This window comes from Medicago sativa, chromosome 2 (genome assembly GCF_051527215.1).
Source record: "Medicago sativa cultivar Bolivia chromosome 2, Bolivia_mono, whole genome shotgun sequence".
NCBI lineage: Eukaryota > Viridiplantae > Streptophyta > Magnoliopsida > Fabales > Fabaceae > Medicago > Medicago sativa.
Window position 1 is genome coordinate 48,016,310 of NC_140750.1, and position 22,170 is coordinate 48,038,479.

A 22,170-nucleotide genomic window follows, 5' to 3' on the forward strand; every position below is an offset into this window, starting at 1 on the left:
TTACTCTTCGATGTCCCACCCAGTTGGTGAGATAGCATACTCTGTTGATTCTGGATTGAGGTCATCAGTAACCTTCTTGTATGCTGAAGCTCTTGTTCTGAGCAAATTTTCCTCCCCTAGAGGAACTTCCTTGTGATCCACCATTATGTAATCATGGTCGATGAGTTCTCTTTCCCATACAAAACCATCAGGATGTAGTTTCATAGTATACATTTCATCTTCAGAAACTACATACTTGGGACCTAGAGAAAGGACTGGAGAAATATTGGCAAGTTGTTTGTCGAAATTTTTCTTGGTGATGGTATTCACCTCAGCCAAAAAATAACTTTGATCTGCCTCGACGTTCTCTACCAAACCATCTTCTCTCCAAATAGCAATCCTTTGATGTACAGTAGAAGGTACTTCCCCCACACCATGGATCCATTCCCTTCCTAACAACACATTGAAGTTAGCCTTAGACGGAACCACCATAAATGTAGTTGTTCTTTTCACACTCCCAACTATCAGATCGACTTCGACAACCCCAAGGGAATTGCCAGTTGTTCCTTCATAGTTAGTGAGAACTATGTTATATGGTTTTAAATCAGAATCAACTAGACCAATTTTCCCTAAAAAAGATTGGGGTATCAAATTCACTATGGCACCTCCATCCACCAGCACTTTATTCACTCCCACACCATTTATTTTGGCTTGAATAAATAAAGGTTTGAGGTGATGCATCATCGAGATTTCAGGCCTCTCGAACACTGCATGTTGATCTTCAACACAACCATTGTTCATAACATAGTAACACAATGGTTTGTGAATAGCCATTTCTTCAGTGAAATCGATTTCCACTTCATTTACTTCAGAAGGTACATCATACTTGACTGGCAATACTGATACAACATTGCACACTATATCGAGACTTGGGTCAGATTCAGAAAAATTTGAAGTCATTTCTTCATCCTCTTTTGGGAGGTCCTCTTTCAAGATTGACAGAGGGAGAAATATCCTTTCAGTGGCTGGTCTTTTGACCATTTCGAAAACAGTTTCCTGTTTCTTTTCCTTTTTTTTCAACATTAGTAACATCTTTCGAGGCACTTGCCTTTTTCTGGCGTTGATACCTTCGCCATTGTGTTTTTGTCATAGGGTTCTTACCCTTATAATTATTGTTGTAGGCATATTTGCTAGAATTCGATGTCTCTTGTTGATGAGATGTTGTGGCCACTCTTTTCACCCATTTTGTTGGTGGAGCGAAGTAACCAGATTTTTTACCTCCAGAAAAAACCCAAGTGTCTGTAGGAACTTTCGAAGAAGGATTGAAAGTCCTGTGATTTTTGCCTGTATTTTCCTCTGAAGGATTCATTTTATAGGGGACTCCTCGTTTGTTGAAACCAAATTTTGACCGGTTGTCAAACCATCCCCTTTACGTTTAGTTTGAGGCTTAAATCCTTCAACAGATTTTGCAGCTTCTTTATCGAAAACTGCGCTGCATCTTGGGCAAAGCATGGCATGTGCATTAGAAATTTTGCACCTGTTGAGAAAATCTATCAAATCTTCTTCAGCCTTAGGATACGCCAATTTCATTTTTTCAGCAAACTGGTCTTCAGTAACCATTGCATTTTCAGACTGATGATCTTCAGTAACCATCTCTTTATTTCCAGTTTTTAAATTTTCATCTGGAACTGGGATTGAAGAAAGGGGTTAAGTGCTGAATTCTTCTGAAATATCTACCATGTCAATGGCAACCACATCAGCATACATTGAATCAGCCTTCTTTAGAGGATTTGTTTCGATTTGCATTGACTGTTTGGTTTTGTCTCTAAACTTCAGTCTTCCCTCATCGAGAGCTGTTTGCACAGAATCCCTAAAACGAGTACAACGAGATAAGTTATGGCCTAAAAATCCATGAAATTTGCAAAAACCTCGTTTCTTCCTTTGTTCTAAAGGAGGAAGTTTCATATTTTTTGGCACCAAAATTATACCATCTGCAACTAAGAGATCAAAACTCTCCTCACATTTAGAAACATCAAAAGTATATGTTTTGGACGGGTATTTATCATTTTTAGGCTCTTCGAGATTTTTCCCATTCGATGGCCTTAACAGTTTGCAAGTATAAGGCGGTCCATCTTTGAGTTCTGCTAAGTTTATCTCATTTTCTTCGACAATGTCTGACCCCCAATCGAATTCAGGGTCACTGTCTCCTGTATCTACATAGGCAATTTTTTCCTTCTTAGGAAATTTGTTCTACCGGCTTGAGTCTCTCGACTTGTCGAACTCTGTTTGCTAACTGTGCCATATCCCTAAGGTATTGGGTGTCTAACTTCTTTCGAACAGAATAATCAAAGCCACCAGCGGCCATTTCGACCAACTCATGTTCTGGTACTGAAGTGAAACACCTGGCCTTAAGAAGACGGAACCTATTCAAATAATCATCAATGGATTCATGCGTCCTTCGTCGAACGCTAGCCAATTCCTTCAAACTAATTTTAGATTGGCCCATGTAGAATTGTTCATGGAAGGCTTTTTCCAATTGATTCCAACTAAAAATAGAATGAGGAGGTAACGTAGTGAACCAAGTGAAGGCATTTTTTGTCAAAGAACTTGGGAAATATTTCAACCTTAAATTCTCATTATTTGCCATTTCACCTGCCTCCATAAGGTATCGAGCAATATGTTCGACTGTTGACTCATTGGTTTCCCCAGCAAATTTAGTAAATTTGGGAACCTTCCAATTTCTTGGCAAGTCAGTTTCTAAAACATATTCAGATAGTGCTGACATGAAATTTGGCCTATGTAAACCCATATTAAAGCCATTTTGGGCTAACAAAGCCTCGACAACGTTCGCTATGTTGTTATGCCCTTCATAATTGTTTCGACGGGCTTGCATGACCACTTGGTCTGCATCTTGGTATCTATTTACCAATATTGGTGCCCTTTCGGGCTCTTCCATAATTTGTGCCTGTATCCCTGGTGGTGGTATTTGGTTTTCAGGCACTTGGGTATTTTGACTAACTGCTGGGGGTTCTATTGACCCACCATTTAAATTTCGATTAGACGGTGTGCTTCGTGCAGCAGGGGCACCGAAAAAATCAGCAATTCGCTCCATTTGAGCAGACAACGCTTGATAACTATTATTCGTATCTCGAATTAAGGGATTAATCACTGCACCCATTTGTTGCGTTACTAAATTGGCCATATCATGGTTGGCCTCATCCATTTGTTGCCTTAGTGCCATCATAGATACGTTTGTTAAAGTTTGTTGGGGCGTTGCAATCGGAACACTTACCCCAGGAGTAAACAATTGAGGCATTGGCACATTTAAACTTTCGGAGAATGAGGATGGATTTTTATGCAGTCCTTGCATTAAGGAAGTTGGCATACCATACTGTATATTTCGACGACTTGTGCCCAGATTAAAAAAATGCTGGGACGGCCTGTGTAGTTTGGCCAGGGACAGTTGATCCCGTCGAAATGGCCTGAGACACTTGAGCGGGTGTCGTGACCGCTGGAATGGCCTGCGATGTTGGCATGGCCATTGTTGATTCGACGGTTTCTAATGCCGTCATTGTGGTACTATTTGGAATTGCTTGCGTACCACCAGATGATGAAGAAAGATTGGTTGTGGTTCCTGATGAACCAGCGGCGTTCGATGCCGCTGTACTTGGACTGGGAGGAGGACGTACCATTTCAGGAAGTTGTTTCCTACTCCTTAAGAGCATACACAACACAAACCAACAATATAAATTCTACAAATTTCGTTATGAAATTATTTACAAAGGCACAAAAAAGTCCCACTGGGTGTGCCAATTTGTTTACGCTGATTTTTGGTAAACAATCGCTGGTTTAAACAGAGTTACTTGCAAGATCAACCAGTAAATCTTAGGAGCATATTTGTGCTTTTGTTATTTATGGGAAACCGTAATGTTCTTGAAGTTTAAATAAAACAAAGAAAATAAAAGCAATCGAAATCAACCCAGTCGATTTCAATCGAAAATCGTTAAACAAAAACAAAGAAATTGTTCAAAGCGAACAAGCAAAATGCAAAGACATTTAAGAAAAAGAACTTAAATTGCATTGATCGAAAGTAAATTGGTACACAGATTCATACATTGCAACTTGTGACTCATATCTCGCTTCCATACGGATAGTTTGAGTGTAAGTTTTGTATGATTGAATTGCGACCCTTTTTTCCTATGAGAAACTACTATTTATACAAATAGAAATAACTACCTACATTCGAATTCAAACCTATAACCGTATAAAAACTAACAAGTCTTAACTGCCTAATTTGAATTTCGAATGCGCCGTTTGGAGATATCTGCTGCTTGTCCTTATCCGAAATAACTGTCCTTCGATGGTTTTTTTATCCGTCGAACTGAAGCACGTGCTCCCAGCAAGCCCAACTTCGATAGAACCTTAAGAACAACTCTTCATTTCTTCGATGATAAGGTCAATCTTCCTTTGACTGCATTTAAAACCACATTAAATGATACCCTTAAAAATATAGGCTAACAAGAAGTAACTACACTCCGGGGAGAGGTGAAAAGGCTAAGTACCTTGGTAGCTTCATTGGTAACTGCACAGAATCAGCCGTCACTTCCTCTGCCTACCAGTACTTCTCCAGCTCAGTCAAGTACATCTGTTAAAGGTACTCATCAAAACACTATGCTTAAAGGTTACCTATGGGGCATGCCATATGTTTTCAGTGAAGGGTTTCGTCCCATTGTCTCTGAAGTCCAAGTTCCTATTACATAACAGACAATGCCGTTCTCTCAGCCCGGTATACCATTCCCTCAAGCTACAACTTTCTCAGTTCCAGTGGTTCATGCCATCCCGCAAGACAATGGACCCATCTTCCATTCAGGGAGTGTGGTGGCTTATGATCGGATGGATCATCTACAAGAAAGGTTTGCCGAGATGAACCGGGAAGTCAAAGCACTCTGTGGGAAAGAACTGTTCGGGAAAGATGCTTATGATCTCTGCTTGGTACCAAATGTTCAGATACCACACAAGTTTAAGGTCCCATATTTCAAAAAATACAAAGGGAACGCTTGACCTAAGATTCATCTGATAATGTATGCAAGAAAGATGTCCACACAGACCGATAATCATCAGCTCTTTATCCATTACTTTCTAGATAGTTTGACCGGTGCCACCTTGAAGTGGTACATGAGTTTGGACAGTGCAGATATCTGAACTTTCAATGATCTGGGTGAGGTCTTCGTTCGCCAATACAAATACAATATGGATATGGCCCTGGACCAAGACCAACTTCGGGCTATGACTCAGAAAGATAAGGAGACCTTTAAGGAATACGCCCAACAGTGGAGAAAGATTGCTGCTCAAATCATTCCACCTCTGGAAGAAAAGGAGATGACCAAGATATTCATAAATACTCTTGGTCAGTTTTATTCCAAGAGGATGATTTCAAGTGCACAAAGTGACTTCGCAGAGATGGTGAACATGGGTATGCGTCTGGAAGAAGGGGTCCGAGAAGGACGTTTGGTCAAAGAAAGTGTTCTCACTGACAGTTCCAAGAAGAAAGACCAGGAAGTGAGTATGGTGAAAGGTCGGCCTCAACGACAGTATCCGACTTATCACCCTGTTGCCGTTGTTATGCCCGTCACGAATGCTATTCAAAATCCAAGTTATCAGCCCCAGTTTCAACAATATCAGCAACAACAACAGCCTCGACAATAGGCTCCAAGAACACAGTTTGATCTGATTCCCATGAAGTATGCAGAGTTGCTCCCGGCTTTGCTTGAAAAGAATTTGGTCCACACCAAGGAACCTCCTCCAGTGCCGGAAAGATTGCCAGCGTGGTATGCTCAATCACAAACGCAAGAGACTTCCTATGCTCAAGCACAAAAGCAAGAGACTTCTAATCAAACAGAATTACATAGAAAATTGTTTGAGGGTTGAACACTTGATATACTATCAGTGGTGTTCACAAATACAAATCATATAAGACTCTTAAGACTCTAGAATTTTTAAGATATGACAGTTGTTAAAAAATTCTATGTGAACTTTGATGTGGGACAATTTTAGCAGAGTTTTGGCACTTGTAAAATTGTTGTGAGTCACATATCAATCTTCAAGTCTTCACTCATTTATATAGAGGTGTGAAAGATACGTTGATGATTTCCAGCACATCAAAAGAGTCGTTGAGAAGCTTGATCATTCACCAATGATTTGTTGTTTGATTTGGTAATTGTCCTAAGAAGGAACAATTTCAAATCCATTCCATGTTTGGAGAACAACCAGTAGGTGCAGCGGTATTCTTGTACTGAGTAGTGGAGTAGTGGTTGTACAATTGCACTATTGTCCTTTTTATGAGCTCTTCAGTGGATAAGCATCCAATGCCTTCTAATTCCTCTGAAATAGCCGTTGCTCCAGGCCTCCATTCCTTTTGCAATGATATGTCTTCAGAATAACAAATTTTAACTAACTCCAGTTAGCAGTCTTCAGATTCTGTTGACCTTTAGCTTCTGATGATCTTTAGACTCTGTCTTCAGACTCTTGTTGTCTTCAATTCTTTCAATATAAGCTTCTTTTGTAGATTCCTTTGCTCTTCATTTGTTATTTCAGAACCAATGCTTGATTTATAAATTTTTACTATGGTCCTGCACACTTGAATAAATATTAGCATATCCAATTGACTTATTTTAATACCTTTGTTATCATCAAAACTTAAAGTGGTATTGTTAAACACATTTTGTTCCAACACTCTAGACGTCTTTTGAATTTCAAATGACATCTCTCGACAGTAACTACTGCTTGGCTTGTTAGTCCGGCACCAACTTCTCTTCGACATCTTGCTTGCTTGTCGAAGCTTCACCATCGAACGACAAAATCTCTTTATGTCCATAAACTCAATCCAGCTTGTGAGTTGAACTCATTTAATTCTCTTCAACGCCTAAATCAAACTTAATTGACTGCATTTATTGTAGCCTGTCGAAAATACAGGCTAACACTGACCCTCTTTGATTTCCTCCAAAATGTTAATTGTCAACTTCAACATTTCAAACTTCACTCCATAAGGCGTCAACACACTCACCAAACTTAAGTCTCGAAACTGCTCAATCAACTCTAACTCTCATGATCGCTGATCACTTCATACTTTGAACTATACAAGTAGTGCCTCCAAACCTTAAGCATAAACACAACAGCTGCCAATTCCAAATCATGGGTCGGGTAATTCCTCTCATGAACCTTCAACTGCCTAGAAGCATACGCCACAACTTGACCTTTCTGCATAAGCACTCCACCCAATCTCATCTTAGACGCGTCACAATACACTACAAAAGATTCAATCACATTCGGCAAAATCAAAATTGGCGCATAAGTCAACCTTCTCTTCAACTCCAAAAAGCTCTCCTCACACTTAGCATCCCAAACAAAAGTTTGTCCCTTACGAGTCAACTGCATCAAAGGTAAAGCCAACTTAGAAAATCCTTCAATGAATCTCCGATAGTAACTCACCAAACCAATAAAACTTCGGATCTTAGAAACAAACTTAGGAGCCTCCCACTGCTACACAAACCTTAAATGCTTTGCATGTTCCTCCTTCGACTTTGAATACACCAAGATATCGTCTATGAAAACCACCATAAACTAATCCAAATAAGAATGGAAAATTCTATTCATGTATTCAATAAATACACTTGCGACATTAGTCACACCAAACAACGTCACATAATACTCATAGTGACCATACCTAGTTCGGAAAGCAGTCTTCAGTATATCTTCCAAATTAACTCGTATCTGGTGATATCCGAATCTCAAATCGATCTTACTAAACGCATGTGCTCCCCACGGAGAAAAACTAGGCCTGAAGAACTTCTTATCTAACAATTCTTTCAACTGCTTCTTCAACTCACTCACGAACTCCACTTCTCTCTCAAATGGCAAATCAACAATTTCCTCCAGGAAAACATCTAGAAACTCATTTACTACCGGCAAATCACCAACTCCCACCTCACTTTCAACCTTCAAAGAAGTGAACATCACAAACACCCGAGCTTCCTCACCCAAAGATACATCTAATTGCCCTGTTCCACTACACTTGAAGCATCTTGCTTCTCCCCCACTTTGCTCAGACCCACCTAAAAGAACAGAACAAGTATCGACAGTACTTTTGTACATGTCGCATATAACGGAATAAAAACAAAGTTTTGGCTCGGACTGGACCAACCAGGCTCCGATACCAACTTGTAACACCCTCAAACCCCACATGCAATATTTAATAATAAATCAACAGATAATTATAAGGTTCAAGGTGATATGCCTTCAATAATCCAAAATCATGCATAATTCTTTTTCATAATCATAAAACAGTCGCAACAGATTCATAAAGTAAAACGGCATAAAACTATCGTCTCAACATCTCAAGATACATCATCATAAAACATCAGGGTTCCTCAACAGATGAAATAAATAAACATCAGGGTTTATGACAACTTTTGTGACAAATTTATCTCTCATGCTCACATTGTGTTTTTACTTTTTCTTTCTATTGCTTCGGTTTTCATGCCCATATCTACTTTTCTTTGTATATCTTTTGTTGTCACAAAATTTGTTCCACATATGGATGTTCAAATAAATGTTCAAATAACATACCTCAAGAAAAATATAATTACTAAAGTTACTAGTTAAGCATTACGCGACTAGGCCATGCCACGATAAAGTGGGGTATGATTATAAGATAAGACAATTCTCCGAACACAGATGAAAGTCTTAGGTGTCAGTTGCAATGTAGGTAGGTAGTGGGCCGCCACTTGCAAAGCTTTATTATAGTATATTGTATCGGTAGAACGGATCACGTTGGGTAACCCACGCTAATGTGTTTCGGAAGACGCAGAGAATTGTGCACATGTTAGTTAGTTAAAGTTATTGAATGCTTATTATGAGTTAAGGTTCTGATGAATTACCAATGGCAGTTTCATATTAAAATAAAAGTGGGTTAATATGTGTTTACCCCCCTGTAATATAGGCCATTTCCGGTTTTACCCCCTGTAAAATATTTTTTTTGGATTTCGTCCTCGTAATTTGAAGATTTTTGGTTTTGGACCTTCATGAGTTTTGACAGTACAAAATCAAAGATATGGCAGGGGGTAAACCGAAATTTGCTCAAATGAACAGGGGGGGTAAACCAAATTTTTTTTCAAATTACAAGAGGGGTAAACCTAAATTTGCTCAAATTACAAGGGGTGAAATATTCAATGAAGGTCTAAAACCAAAATATTTTCAAATTTCAAGGATGAAATTCAAAAAAAATATTTTACATGGGGAAAATCGGAAATGACCTATATTACAGGGGGGTAAACACATATTAACCCAATAAAAGTAATGCTTTGTGTATTATATTTGATAAATGTAATTAATGTGGCATATATGTTTTATCCTAAATTTGGGAATTTACTGAGACCATCCACAACAGAGCACCCAACATTGGGTGTTTAAGTGGGTCTCCTATGTCCACATCACCAATTTTATGGTAATACTTAATAAACACCAATTTTTTCCAATCTAGCACCTCAAAAGAAATTATTAAATGGGCCTTACAAATAACTCTATGTCATTACATTTTTAGCAAAATTTATTCATTTTACTAAGATTTATTAAATGGGACCCCATGAAAGAGAGAGAGAGAGAGAGAGAGAGAGAGAGAGAGAGAGAGAGAGAGAGAGAGAGAGAGAGAGAGAGAGAGAGAGAGAGAGAGAGAGAGAGTGCTTCCATAGCCACCATTCTCCATAAGCACCCATATGTTATACTCCGCAATGTGGGTGCCTATTTAATGTGGTGCTAAATAGGTGAAGCACCCACCATTGTGGATGGTCTAAGACCGTAGTGTCTCATCCCACTCCGTTCTTTCCTTTTTCAGGTATAAGTTTTTTCTAGTTAATTGGAGCCGGATCACGAGAGTCTAGAGTTTAGGATTCTCTGTTGTATTTAAGTTTCATTGTTTTGTTTTTTTATGTAAAAACATGTCACTTATTTTAATATAGTTTCTTAATTCAATTTTGAAGACTTGTATTTTAAATTACTTTGACTGTTGAGAAACTTTCCACTGAAACTTGAATTTTAAAAGCCCGGTTGTTTCACCCCCTGTGTTTTTCTCATCTTCATTGAGTACTTTTAATTGCCCAAAAGTGGCAATTAAATTCTAATCATGTGTACTTTGTACTATGAATATGAAAATATATTAGGACAAAAGATGTGCCACTTTAAAAACAATTGAAACTCAACGAAGCTTAAGACTACAAAACTATAGGATACAAAGCACTATCAATATGCCGCTACTTTTCCATGGTGCAAATGTTTGCTACCCACTCTTCCGCTTCATAGATATAATCCCCTCCACAATAGGACGACTTAGAGCAAGTATATAGATAATGAGGAAAAGTTGACCAAACATTTCATCAAAATCCCTCACATTGAGTAGTCTCCATAAACCACCAAAGAAGCAAACAATATTTATTGTGAGTAACACAATCACTGGTGCCATGAGCAATGCTGCACCATCAAAATTGAACTTACCCTGCTCATATTTCTTTAGCTTTTCTTTGTCAATAGCTTTGTCCGATAAAGTGAATTTTGCCTTGTTCAACCCAAACTTTTTTTTCGTTGTTTCTATAATTGCGAAAATGCACCCAATTGATTTTACAATCCCACTTCTTTGTTCATTCCACCAAATCATCGAGGAGCCACCAGTTGAAATTACCTCAATATAATGATGAATTTGACTGGATAGATACAATACTGTAAACACTATAAACCAAGGATCTGTAACCTGTAATGTTCAAAAAAATTAATAGAAGTAACATGTTGGAAAATGACGAAAAATGATAATAAATAACTAATTCATCATGTTAGAATTGACTTATTTGAGTTTATCATTAGACATCCTGAGAAACGACTTATAACACATCCTGTGACCTTAAGAAGAGCACATTTCAAGGTCCAAAACCAACATCACCAAACCAACCCAAATGTGTTCATAAGTTTTTACATTATTTAAGCTTGAGAACATAAGTTATATTATATGTTTGTTATGTATTATAAAAAAGTGATTTTAATATTGGATAATTTATAAATGGGTAGTGTTAACTTATGCCCTTAGGGCACATGTTAAGAAACCAAAAAAAAAAAAAAATATTTTATAAAATTTTGTACATTCAATTCATTAAAAAGTTAAAAATTAAATGTAATGCACATGTTTCAAGAAATTATTTCTATATTTGATTCATTAATTTGTACCTTAAGTTAGCCTTAAGGGCACAAGTTAGCATTTCCATTTATAAATTAGTTCTTAGAAATTTAATATCTATATATATCTTATGCATAAACACTTATACGAACTTAAAATTTAATTAAGCTATTTATCCATATTTTACCTTTGGATATACAGGTATTCCCTTCAAGAAGCAAATCTGAGGAACGAATCCATATAGGATATAGGCCGTTGCAAATTGGGTTGTGCTTACCAAGTAACAAAAGGTTAAACAATGAATAGTGGGCAATCTTGAAAGGCCATAAGTGAATGGGCTATATTTAGAGATTGCAAGCAACAAAAGTTCAGATGACCACTTTATCGGTTGAATCAATCCCTCTTTCATGTCAGTTGGAGCACATCCTAAGAAACATGGTCTTTTTGGGTAAAGATAAGTTGATCTCCATCCTCTACAATGGAGGAGATAGCCAGTAACGGTACTCTCAAGTTTTATAGCATACGAGAATCCAACCTGTGAATATCAGTCAAATTAATAACGGGCATGAAAAATGTCAATGCATAATTATAAATGGAAGTTTAATGTGAGTTGGATTTTGGTTATTTGTTACTTCCACCATCTCATAATACTTGACACAATTGACCTTATTACGCATGCCAATGCATAACTTTAAACTTAAATATCTTGAATAATATATTATAAAAAATTATGAAAATTTGATATTTTGAAAATATTCATCGAGACAAATCTAACGACATCTTATATGATACTTTGTATATTAGTAGAAAAATATGATCAAAGTAAGTCATACCGAAATTACACATTTTCAAATGAGTCATCTATTGCGGGACGGAGGGAGTACTACTCTCTCCGTTTCATTTTAGTTTTCACGTAAACAATTTTTTTATCTCAATAATTTTCATTTTAGAATATCAATGCAAGATTTTTTTTCTTCACTAATATACCCTTATTTGATGAAGACAATTATAATGAGACGGTGAAATATAGGTGCTTCCTTAATAATACTAACTAATTACCCACCTATAAATTTATCACATTGATGGTAAAATTTAGCTAGCGGTGATCAGATTCATAGGTGCAAGTCGATTTACACGGTGTTTCAAACTGACCCAACCCACTAATTATCTGAACCCAAGCATTTGCAGATCCAATCTGCTGCAACCAGCAAAGTTTAGTTCTGGAATTGGGTTTAAATTTTTGGACCCATGGATCCGACCTGCTGTTATTGATTTATTTTATTATTATTTTAAATTAATAAAATTAAGAAATATACATCAAATTTTTACCTATGATGATCTTCTACCAAAAATGATTATGGGCCCACCTAACCCTAGTTTTATTTACAATAGATTCTCATTCTAAACCACAATTTTTTTTAAAAATTTAAAAAAATAATAATTTTATTAAAATGTGGGTTGAGTGAAACACCCAATCCATTGAAAATTGAACGGGTTGGGTAATTGATTTGGCCAAACTTGTTCCAACCCAACCCGTGTATAGCCCTAAATTTAGCCATAAATTTTTTTTCCTTGTGTTTGTTGACGCATATCTCTAGTCACTTCCTTCAAAAAAAAATCTCTAGTCACGTATTTCTAAATTTGAAAATATAATGCCAAATTCTAGCCATAAATTTAACTATAATTTAAAAATATTTCTAAATAAGACAATATTTTCATAACAAAATATTAAAGCTGATGGACTATATTTTCAAATTAAGAAACATATCAAATAAAATAATGAATCAGTAAAATTAAAGAGATCAAAGGTGTATTTAAACTTTAAATTTAAATTCACACCTTATGGGTATGATTCACTCCCTAAAAAAATTATGATTCACATCATAACCATCCGAACCAACTTTCATTGGCGCATGAAAGTTTCAATTTTTTTCATAATTATATAATTTCATTTGGACTAATTTTAGGGTTAATTATGTTTCTAGTCCCTATAAAATAGCGACCTTGTAAGTTTAGTCCCTACTTAATTTTAATAGCATTTTTAGTCCCTATAAAAAAAAAATTTACTTATAATTTTAGTCCCTGCTAAAACAAAGTTTGATTAATTATCCTTAAACTCTTAAATTTTTGAACGATTTTTTTGAGACAAGATTAGAACACTATGAAAGGTTCGTTTACTAAAATTTAGAATTTTCTGACATGAAATGAATTAAATATGAATTTTTTAAAACGACAAAAGTTAAAGATAAAAAGTAATAAAATCTGGATGTAGAAATCAAATTTTGCAATAATTTTTTGCGGACGAACTTTTAGTAATGTTCTAAACATATCTGCAAAAAATTGTTCAAAAATTTAAGAGTTTAAGCATAAATTAAACAAATTTGAATTGAGTAGAGACTAATACTCAATGCAGAAAAACAAAATTAGGGACTAAAAATGCTATTAAAATTAAGTAGGGACTAAACTTACAAGGTCGCTATTTTATAGGGACTAGAAACATAATTAACCCCTAATTTTATATCAATATGCAAGTATATATAATGTTAAGTGTATAATGTTAAGTGTTTCTATATGTATTTATGTTCTTACCTCGTTACCCCAATTTGTGTTTCTCTCATAGGAACAAGAAGCCACTTCACATGCTTCTTGTAAAATTACGTCTCTTGAAATATTCTGCTTCTTAGTTTGTTGACCACGTAATGCTTTTAGTGATTCTACATACATGTTAGACTTGCCAAAGTTGTATAGAGCATCAAGTAGATAGTCCCCTGCCATTATAAATTCAAAAAAAAAAAAAGTAAACAAAAATATACTGTCTTTGTCATGAAATATGAATAAAGATACTTTGTCCTCTCTACGATTGATTTCACCATATCCATTGGTGAAGGTAACATAAATTTTAAGTAAAATAATTAATAAAATAAAATAAAACATACTTCTAAATTTATTATATTATTATACACAGGGGTAAGTAACACTTTATTATATTATACACAGGGGTAAGTAACACAATTGGTTTGGAGTAAGAGTTAATTAGTTAGAGATTCTATTTCAAACCCAGACAAAAAAGTATTAGTCTTATTTTGGTGGTGGCCGAGGTTCGAACCTCGAACCTTGCATATATTATGCATTATCCCTACCAACTGAAATAAGTTTACGAAGACAAAAAAAAAAGTATTAGTCTAACAACTATTAACATTTTTTGTTAAAACAAAATAAAAAATATTAAAAATGTCTTAATCATAAGTTCATCGTTAATGAATGTCTTAAGATCATTGGTTAAAAAGATAATGAAGAAAATTTTAGCTTAAATTTTTTTTTTCTTTTTCAATTACACATTTTTGCTTAAAAACTTCCTTTGTTTCCTAAAACAATATCCTAAGAATATTTGTTAGAATTCTCGAAACTGTAAGGATATAGTAATTTGTACCTTTTTGGTTTGGACTTCCAAAGAGTAATGCACTTCTACTTATATAATTTCCACTACCGGTTAGACCTGGACCTCTTAATCCATCCATTCCCTTCCACTTTGTCTAATAGAAATTACAATATGTTAGTTCATAAACAAAACAAAAATACAAAAATGATTTGAGTAAAAGATAAATAGCTTAAAATTTTGGTGACATACCGTAAAAGCAGTCCTAGTCTGACTATCATATATGTCTTTCTTGCTAAGGTTGTGAAACATTTGAGGGAATTGAACAAAAGCAACATCTTTAGAGGTTTCAGGATCAAGAAAAAAGCACATGGATTGTTTGGCTGATGATGCATCATTACAATTCATATCACAATCTACGACAAGTACATAAGGTCCATTGCTGATTAGCCCTGACACTCTAAGCTGTAATCACATTTGATGAAATGTTTAAATGATTAATTATCATGAATTTAATTTAAAGAAAATTAAGAGGAACGTTTAGAGATCAAATTAAATGAGTACATACCAATGTATTGAGAGCTCCTCCTTTGAATCTGTGAGGAACAGATGGTCTTTTTTCACGAGATACATAAACAACTAATGGCATTTCTTTTTGGTCATTAATGATCTTCATAAAAAAGATAATAAGGAAAATCATCAATTGTCAAAAAAAAAAAAAAAGGAAAATCATCACTACTTTTAAGCATAATATAAATATGGGTCATATTAACTTGTGCCTAAGGGCACAAGTTAAGAACCTTAAAATGGAAATAAAAAATAAGTTTTATATTAAAAATGTAACTTTTGAGATTTTTAAGACATTGAATGCACAATTTTGAAACAAAAATTTCTATATTTGGTTTCTTAACTTATGCCTCAAGGCGCAAGTTAATATTTCCTTATAAATATTAGGTTTAATTTAATATAGACCTATTAACTCGTGCCTAAGGGCACAAGTTAAGGAGCTTAAAATGGAAATAAAAAATAAGTTTTATATTAAAAATGTAACTTTTGAGATTTTTAAGACATTGAATGCACAATTTCCAAACAAAAACTTCTATATTTGGTTTCTTAACTTATGCCTCAAGGGCACAAGTTAACATTTCTTATAAATATTAGGTTTAATTTAATATAGACCTCTAATTTAATATAGACCTCTAAAAAATGTCTATAAAATTATATTCATTAATTAGTCAAAAAAATCAATCATAAAAACATATTTATATCCATTTAACTAAATTATTCTACATATTGATATAGTGATTATTCATTTAACTCAAACGGGGTACCTCGATCTGAGAAGGTCTATCGGTCACCATACAAAGATTCTTTAGGTTGCTTCCGAATTTCTCAATATTTTTCTGCATTTTCTCGTATTTGGCCTGTCAAATTGTAAAATCACCATGTGAACACTAAAAACATTAAAAGTAATGTTATTTGAACTATGAACATGACTAATTTTTCTTTTTTTGGGTGGTCGGGGTTTGAACCCCAGACCTTGCATATATTATGCTTTGTCCCCACCAACTGAGCTAAACTCACGAGGACAAAACATGACTAATATATACTCCCTCCGGTCCTTATTATAAGAAACAATTTACTTTTTTGGTTCATTGTATAAGTGATGTATCTAGTCTATATTTTCAATAAAATACATTAATTATTCTATGAACCTAAAAAGTCAACTTTTTCTTATAATAAGGATCGGAGGGAGTAGTACACAAATAATCCATTTCTTTGTATGGGTGTCATGTAATTTTGCATTTTTGTTTTAACTTGGTGGCGGCATCCATCTGTTAGGTGCCTTGTACTTTGTACAGATTGTGTGATTCATCACTTTAGCACACCTTGTGCGGGGTGAATCACCTATTCGGTTGAGCAATATAATCCATTTTGATTTGTTCAAAAAAAAAAATAGTACACAAATAATTTATGAAAATAATTGATGACATGTTTATAAGTTGTTTTCAGCTTATTTTCATACACTCTTCAAGATATTTTATGAAAATAATTGATGACATGTCTATAAGTTGTTTATTAGTTATTTTCATAACTCTTCAGCTTATACTAAATTAAATAAAATTTTATTCTATAAAAACAACTTATACATAAACACTTATCAAAATAAATGTTTATCCAATAACCTACAGATTAAGTTGTAATCAAGTTTATAGTGGTCTGCAACGTGTATTTATGATCTATATTTATTTAGGGTTTGTCTAACATGTGCAATATTGCACATGTTAAAGTAACTAAAAGTAGTAACTTTTCTTTGAAAACTACAATTATTTATTAAAATCCTATATATTTAATATAAAATGCACAAGTTCCAAATCAAAGTTAGAAAACAACAATTATTTATTAAAATCATATATATTTAATATAAAATGCACAAGTTCCAAATCAAAGTTACTACTTTAAACTTCTTAACATGTGCAAATTTGACCATGATAGAAAAACCCATTTATTTTTTCCAACAAACTACTACTATAAAATACAAGTACTAGTATACACTCCCTCTCAAAATAATTGTCTCTTTACCATTTTTTCTTTGTCTCAAAATAATTATCATTTTACAATACCAATACAACAATTATTATTCTTTTCACTATTATACTTTTATTTATTGAATTTCATCTAATTTAACTACTCCACTAACTACAATTAATAAAAACATTTTATTAAATGGTACTAATTTTACCATTAAAATCAACACATCTAATCATTTTCTTAAAAATTGTACACTAATATTAAATGACTATTATTTTAAAATGAGAGTATTTGAGTCGGTGGTGATGGTAGTTCCTTGGAGTTTTCAAGAAGGCATCTTTTATGGAAACCTTTGTCTCGTTTTACTTTGGTGGGCATATGTTCCTTGGAGTTTTCAACTCGTGATGAGTTAGGATCCACTCTATTTAATCTCTTCTATTTGAATAGATAAATACACAAAAAAAAAATTAAAAAATTAACGATGATAGAACTCATTTAATAATATGATCCACCACCTCTTTTTTGTGTCTATATCTTTTATAATGGTAATCTTCATTTATTTTCATAAATGGAGAGGATCTAAACTCGTGACTTTTGGATAAATGTGATTTGTTTTTGCTTGCCACTAGCTCGTGTTGATTGCTTCAATGTTCTATTCTCTATTTTTGGAGTTTTGCTCTATGTCACGTGAAGATTGGGGTGCTAATGTTTCTTGGAATTTTGCCTTCACCGTCATGTTTTTTTATGTTTATTTTATCTTATGGCCCAAACTCCTTTGAATTATGCTTTTTGTTGTTTAGCTTTTCTTTAAATGCTTCATACGTTTGCTTTATTTAGTAGGGGGATTGATATATCTTTTGAGAAAATGTTATCTATTGTTCAAGGAGTATTAATTAAGGAAGTAAATATAATAGTAATAGTATATTAAAACTTGTCTAATTAATTTCTTAAAAGTGTGAAAAATGTCTTTCAATATAAAAGTTGTTTTTTTCTTCCTTAACTAGTGTCCTTAGACATTTGTTAACATGACTATATCTTCTACCGTTCTTGTTGCATGTGTTGCCTGTTAGTGTTTATTTGAGGGTGTATAATACTCTCCCCGTCCCATAATAACTGAGCCATTTGCAGAAAAATATTGTTCCAGAAAAATTGACTCATTTCACTTTTCAATACAATATTAATTACTTTTTTCCAATTATAACACTAATTAATACTACTTTCACCACTCTCAATTCAATATATTCTACTTTGTATTTATGATAAAGAAGAATGCACCAATAGTTGATAAGGGCACTCAAAACCATTTCTCTCTCTCTCTCTCTCTCTCTCTCTCTCTCTCTCTCTCTCTCTCTCTCTCTCTCTCTCTCTCTCTCTCTCTCTCTCTCTCTCTCTCTCTCTCTCACTTATACACTTTTTCTTAATAAGTGTGAAATGAGCCAATGGCTCGGTTAAAATGGGACGGAGGGAGTAGGAGTTAATCCCTCAAAGTTTGTACTTGACTTATAATTTTAACGGTTTTGTCAGTTATTCCACCTTTATCTATTGAAATCTCATATCTTTTCAACCAAAATGAAAAAGTGGGAGTTCAGTCTCAGAAACTAACACAAATAAACAAATTACGGATATAAAATACATTTTTCAGATATTAATTTGTTTAACAGTGATACTTTAGAGAGTAATAATAAATAAATAAATTAATTAAAAAATACCTTAATCTGGTCCCTCTCTTCTTCAAATTCACGAGGTCGATGAAGTCGTTCATTCTCACCCAAAGCAGTGAAGAAAAACTTAGGACACCTAGACTTAACATCATATTTTTTACAAAAAGGAACCCAAACTTCAGCAAATTCAAAAGCCTCTTTGATCCCAAAAAGAGTAATAGGAGAACCTCCATCATCAGAAAGATAAATAGAAAGTTTATTAGAAGGGTAATCCATTGCAATAGCAGAAATAACTGTGTTCATAACATCAACCGTTGGTTCTTTTTCAGGATCAATGGTACACACAAATATGTCGAGTCCCGGTAACTTCTCGTCGGGAGGTAATTTCTCGGTCATAACTGAACGATTCACCAGCCTCCAACGGAATGCTTGGTTGAAAAACCATAGAAATGATAGAATAATCTCAGCTATTGTCATTAGAAACCATGGATATGAAATAAACAAATTGCTGATACGGTAGTAAAAGAGAAACAAGACACATGTGAAGTGGAAGATTATGTAAGCTCTTCTTAGAGGTAACAATGGTTGAACTGTTTCTTTGTGAAATGTGAAGGTTGCCATGATTGAACCTTTTGTGAACTGTTTCTTTTGTGCATGGCTTATTTATATATTAAAAATTGAACACGTACGTACACATATGATGTCAGTTAACATTTATGTTGTCAAGATATTTTCCGCTTTATTCTTAACTATATTTTTTTTTTGTTAGATAGACGAGATGACAAAGCTCATCATAAACTCAAACACATAAAGTGGAGGAACTGGAATTTGAACCTTGGTTATGACGTCCGGCCTAACAATTTCGGCATTTTTTGCCAGTTGAGCTAGGACTATATGACTACTTAACCATCTAATGATACTAGCAAATGGCAATGAGATTTTGGTAAGCTTTCGGCGATCTATAATTTAGACACTAAATAATAAATATATAAAATAATTGAATTTTTGAAATGCGAAAATAATTTTGTTTAAAAATGATAGTTTTTATTATATTAAGAAATAATGTAATAAAAACATCAAACTCTATTAAAAAAACATTAATTTTTTTATTTAATATCTAAATGCATAAAAAAATCTAATATATCTAAACTTCATAAAAATAATCTAATATATTTTATTTAATATATATGTAAAATCACAGATAATTGTAACACTTTCACTACATGAAAAAAAATAATTTGCATCAACAGCTAACTCCTAACTTTAGAATTTAAGTATCGTTTTTGCTTTTCGTCTTAGACGTCTAATTTTTAATTTAATATGAGGTCCAAATTTTAGACTTGTATTTTAAGGTCTATGACGGTTGACGTCTTCGTCGTAACTTAAATACAACTCTACAATAGCTGAGATTACTCTATCATTTATGTGTGGTTTTTCAATTTAAGTTTTGATGATTATTTGTTTTTGGAGCAGAGGGAGTATAATGTAAATCTTTCATACAAGGTGCAGGGCATTGTTGTCAAACTCGCGAGTTTATACGAGTTTACAAGTCTAGAATGCAAAAATGAGTAGACTCACACATAGAATCAGTTTTGTGGTAGACTCGGTTAACTAAGGTAGACTCGTATAGACTCGCGAGTCTAGGACGAGTTTACCGAGTTCATGAACATTTTTTAAAAAGCAATTTTTAAAAATTTTTTTCCCAAAATACGGCCCAAATTCCAAATCAAACAAAAAATGTGAATAGAAAATACCTAGAATCTTATAACTCTATAAACGAAAGGTTACTTTCTCTCACACTTAATTAAGAAATGAAAAATCATTCTCTCTCAACGATGACGTCTGATATCACCTCCATAGTCGGCGAACACTTCGACTTCGTTGTTCTCTCAGGTTTGTAATTCGTAAATCACTTACTTATTGTTTGTTTTCATCAACGATGTTCAGTTAATTGCTTCCTTTTCATGTAATCGTTGCCTTGTTCAATGTGTTTCATCTTGGGTAAAATTTGATGATGATGATGATGATGATGATGATGATATATGCTGACGATGATGGTCAGGATGCTGGTGAAGATGATGGTGACCATATTGATGACAATGGTGGTGGTGATTTTGATGATGAGCAAGATTTCATTGGAGCTTTAGATGTTTGAAGACATTATCATATATGTTTTATGTTTTTTTTTTCTCTTTACGTAGTAGCCAATTTTGAAGGAACTAGGACCTTATCTACTTACTTGCAAATTAACTAGCTTTATTACAGAGATTTTTTTGTTAACAAGTTGGTTATGGAATTTCAATTTTTATACTAATTGGTATTTTGTTATATATATATATATACTCGTACGAGTTTACGAGTCGAGTCTACGGATCCTTTTCGATTCTGTATCGAATCGCGAGTCTAACAACCTTAGTGCAGGGTATTGTTGCCGAACGTCGCAATGTTGTGGGGTCACATATTTTTGTTGCTTTTACGGTTGAAATCTTGGGCTCCTATCTATTTGGTTACTTCTTGTAGTTGGTTGGAGAAGTTTAAATAAAATTCACATTTTCAAAAAATAAAATAAAACTGATAACTATATTAACCATTAATAAAAGACATGTTGAACATTGTTAAAAAAAATATATGTTGAACTATTTATGTTAAAATGACGCTAATTAATTTTTTTTTGTCCTTTACTATTTATATTATAGATAGGTTCATGCTAACTTGTGTTCTAAGGGTAAGACTATGGATCTCAAAAGTTTGGTGATCTTGGACCATACGTGGAAGGAATTAGTCTGGTTGTTAGGGTATTGTTTTTGGAGTATTGTTGCCTTTTTGTTTTTTGAACTTTATAGATGTATCGTTAGGATGTATCATACTATCTTGATCGTTAGGTCTAATCTCAATTTATGGGTGTGGGGAATGTCCCAACTCTTAATCGATTGTATTATTTTTTGCATTTGAATGAATGAAGTTTTTTGACTGTCAAAAAAAAAAGGGTACAAGTTAATGAAATAAAAAAATTAAACTTTGTTATATAAATAAATTTTGTATTGAAAATATAAATAATTAAACTTTCACAACATTGAATACACAAATTTCAAGAAAATATTTCTATCTTTAGTTTTTTAACTTATGCTTTAAGGACATAAGTTATCATTTTCCTTATAGATATAATGACAAATAAGTTTCTGACTCTCCTCCAGAAACACTAATTCTACACCATTTCCATCTGCTCTGGAAAGATCAACGGGACCACGGCTTAAAACTTCAAAGCTGAAAATCTTAATAAAACTGATTAAGCGATTCTAATTTACAATAAACTAAATTTCGTCAAGATCAGAAATAGGGCCACATCGTAGTTCTTGCATCTAGCCTCGCCACTGCTAAACACAATAACATCAATGGACAACCACTTT

At 33.8% G+C, this 22,170-nt stretch overlaps 1 protein-coding gene, 1 long non-coding RNA gene and 2 pseudogenes across 2 annotated transcripts; 2 read left to right on the plus strand and 2 right to left on the minus strand.

Moving 5' to 3' along the window:
* On the minus strand, positions 1 to 3,220 carry LOC146947034 (uncharacterized; annotated as a pseudogene).
* A 1,526-nt stretch (positions 3,221 to 4,746) lies between these two features.
* Positions 4,747 to 5,685, plus strand: LOC146947035 (uncharacterized; annotated as a pseudogene).
* A 4,479-nt stretch (positions 5,686 to 10,164) lies between these two features.
* Positions 10,165 to 19,401, minus strand: LOC146947036 (quillaic acid 3-O-glycosyltransferase CSL1-like). Its single transcript, XM_085744765.1, has 8 exons — positions 18,812 to 19,401; positions 15,902 to 15,994; positions 15,139 to 15,240; positions 14,823 to 15,035; positions 14,625 to 14,727; positions 13,784 to 13,962; positions 11,382 to 11,729; positions 10,165 to 10,777 (listed from the first exon to the last, which is right to left on the minus strand). Exons 1-8 carry the CDS (start codon positions 19,382 to 19,384, stop codon positions 10,310 to 10,312), a joined length of 2,079 nt encoding a protein of 692 aa, XP_085600891.1. The 5' UTR covers positions 19,385 to 19,401; the 3' UTR covers positions 10,165 to 10,309.
* LOC146947037 (uncharacterized) lies at positions 19,394 to 21,077 on the plus strand. Its single transcript, XR_015026891.1, has 2 exons — positions 19,394 to 20,656; positions 20,826 to 21,077. It is a non-coding gene; the product is annotated as an uncharacterized LOC146947037 (long non-coding RNA).
* Positions 21,078 to 22,170: the final 1,093 nt, after the last annotated feature.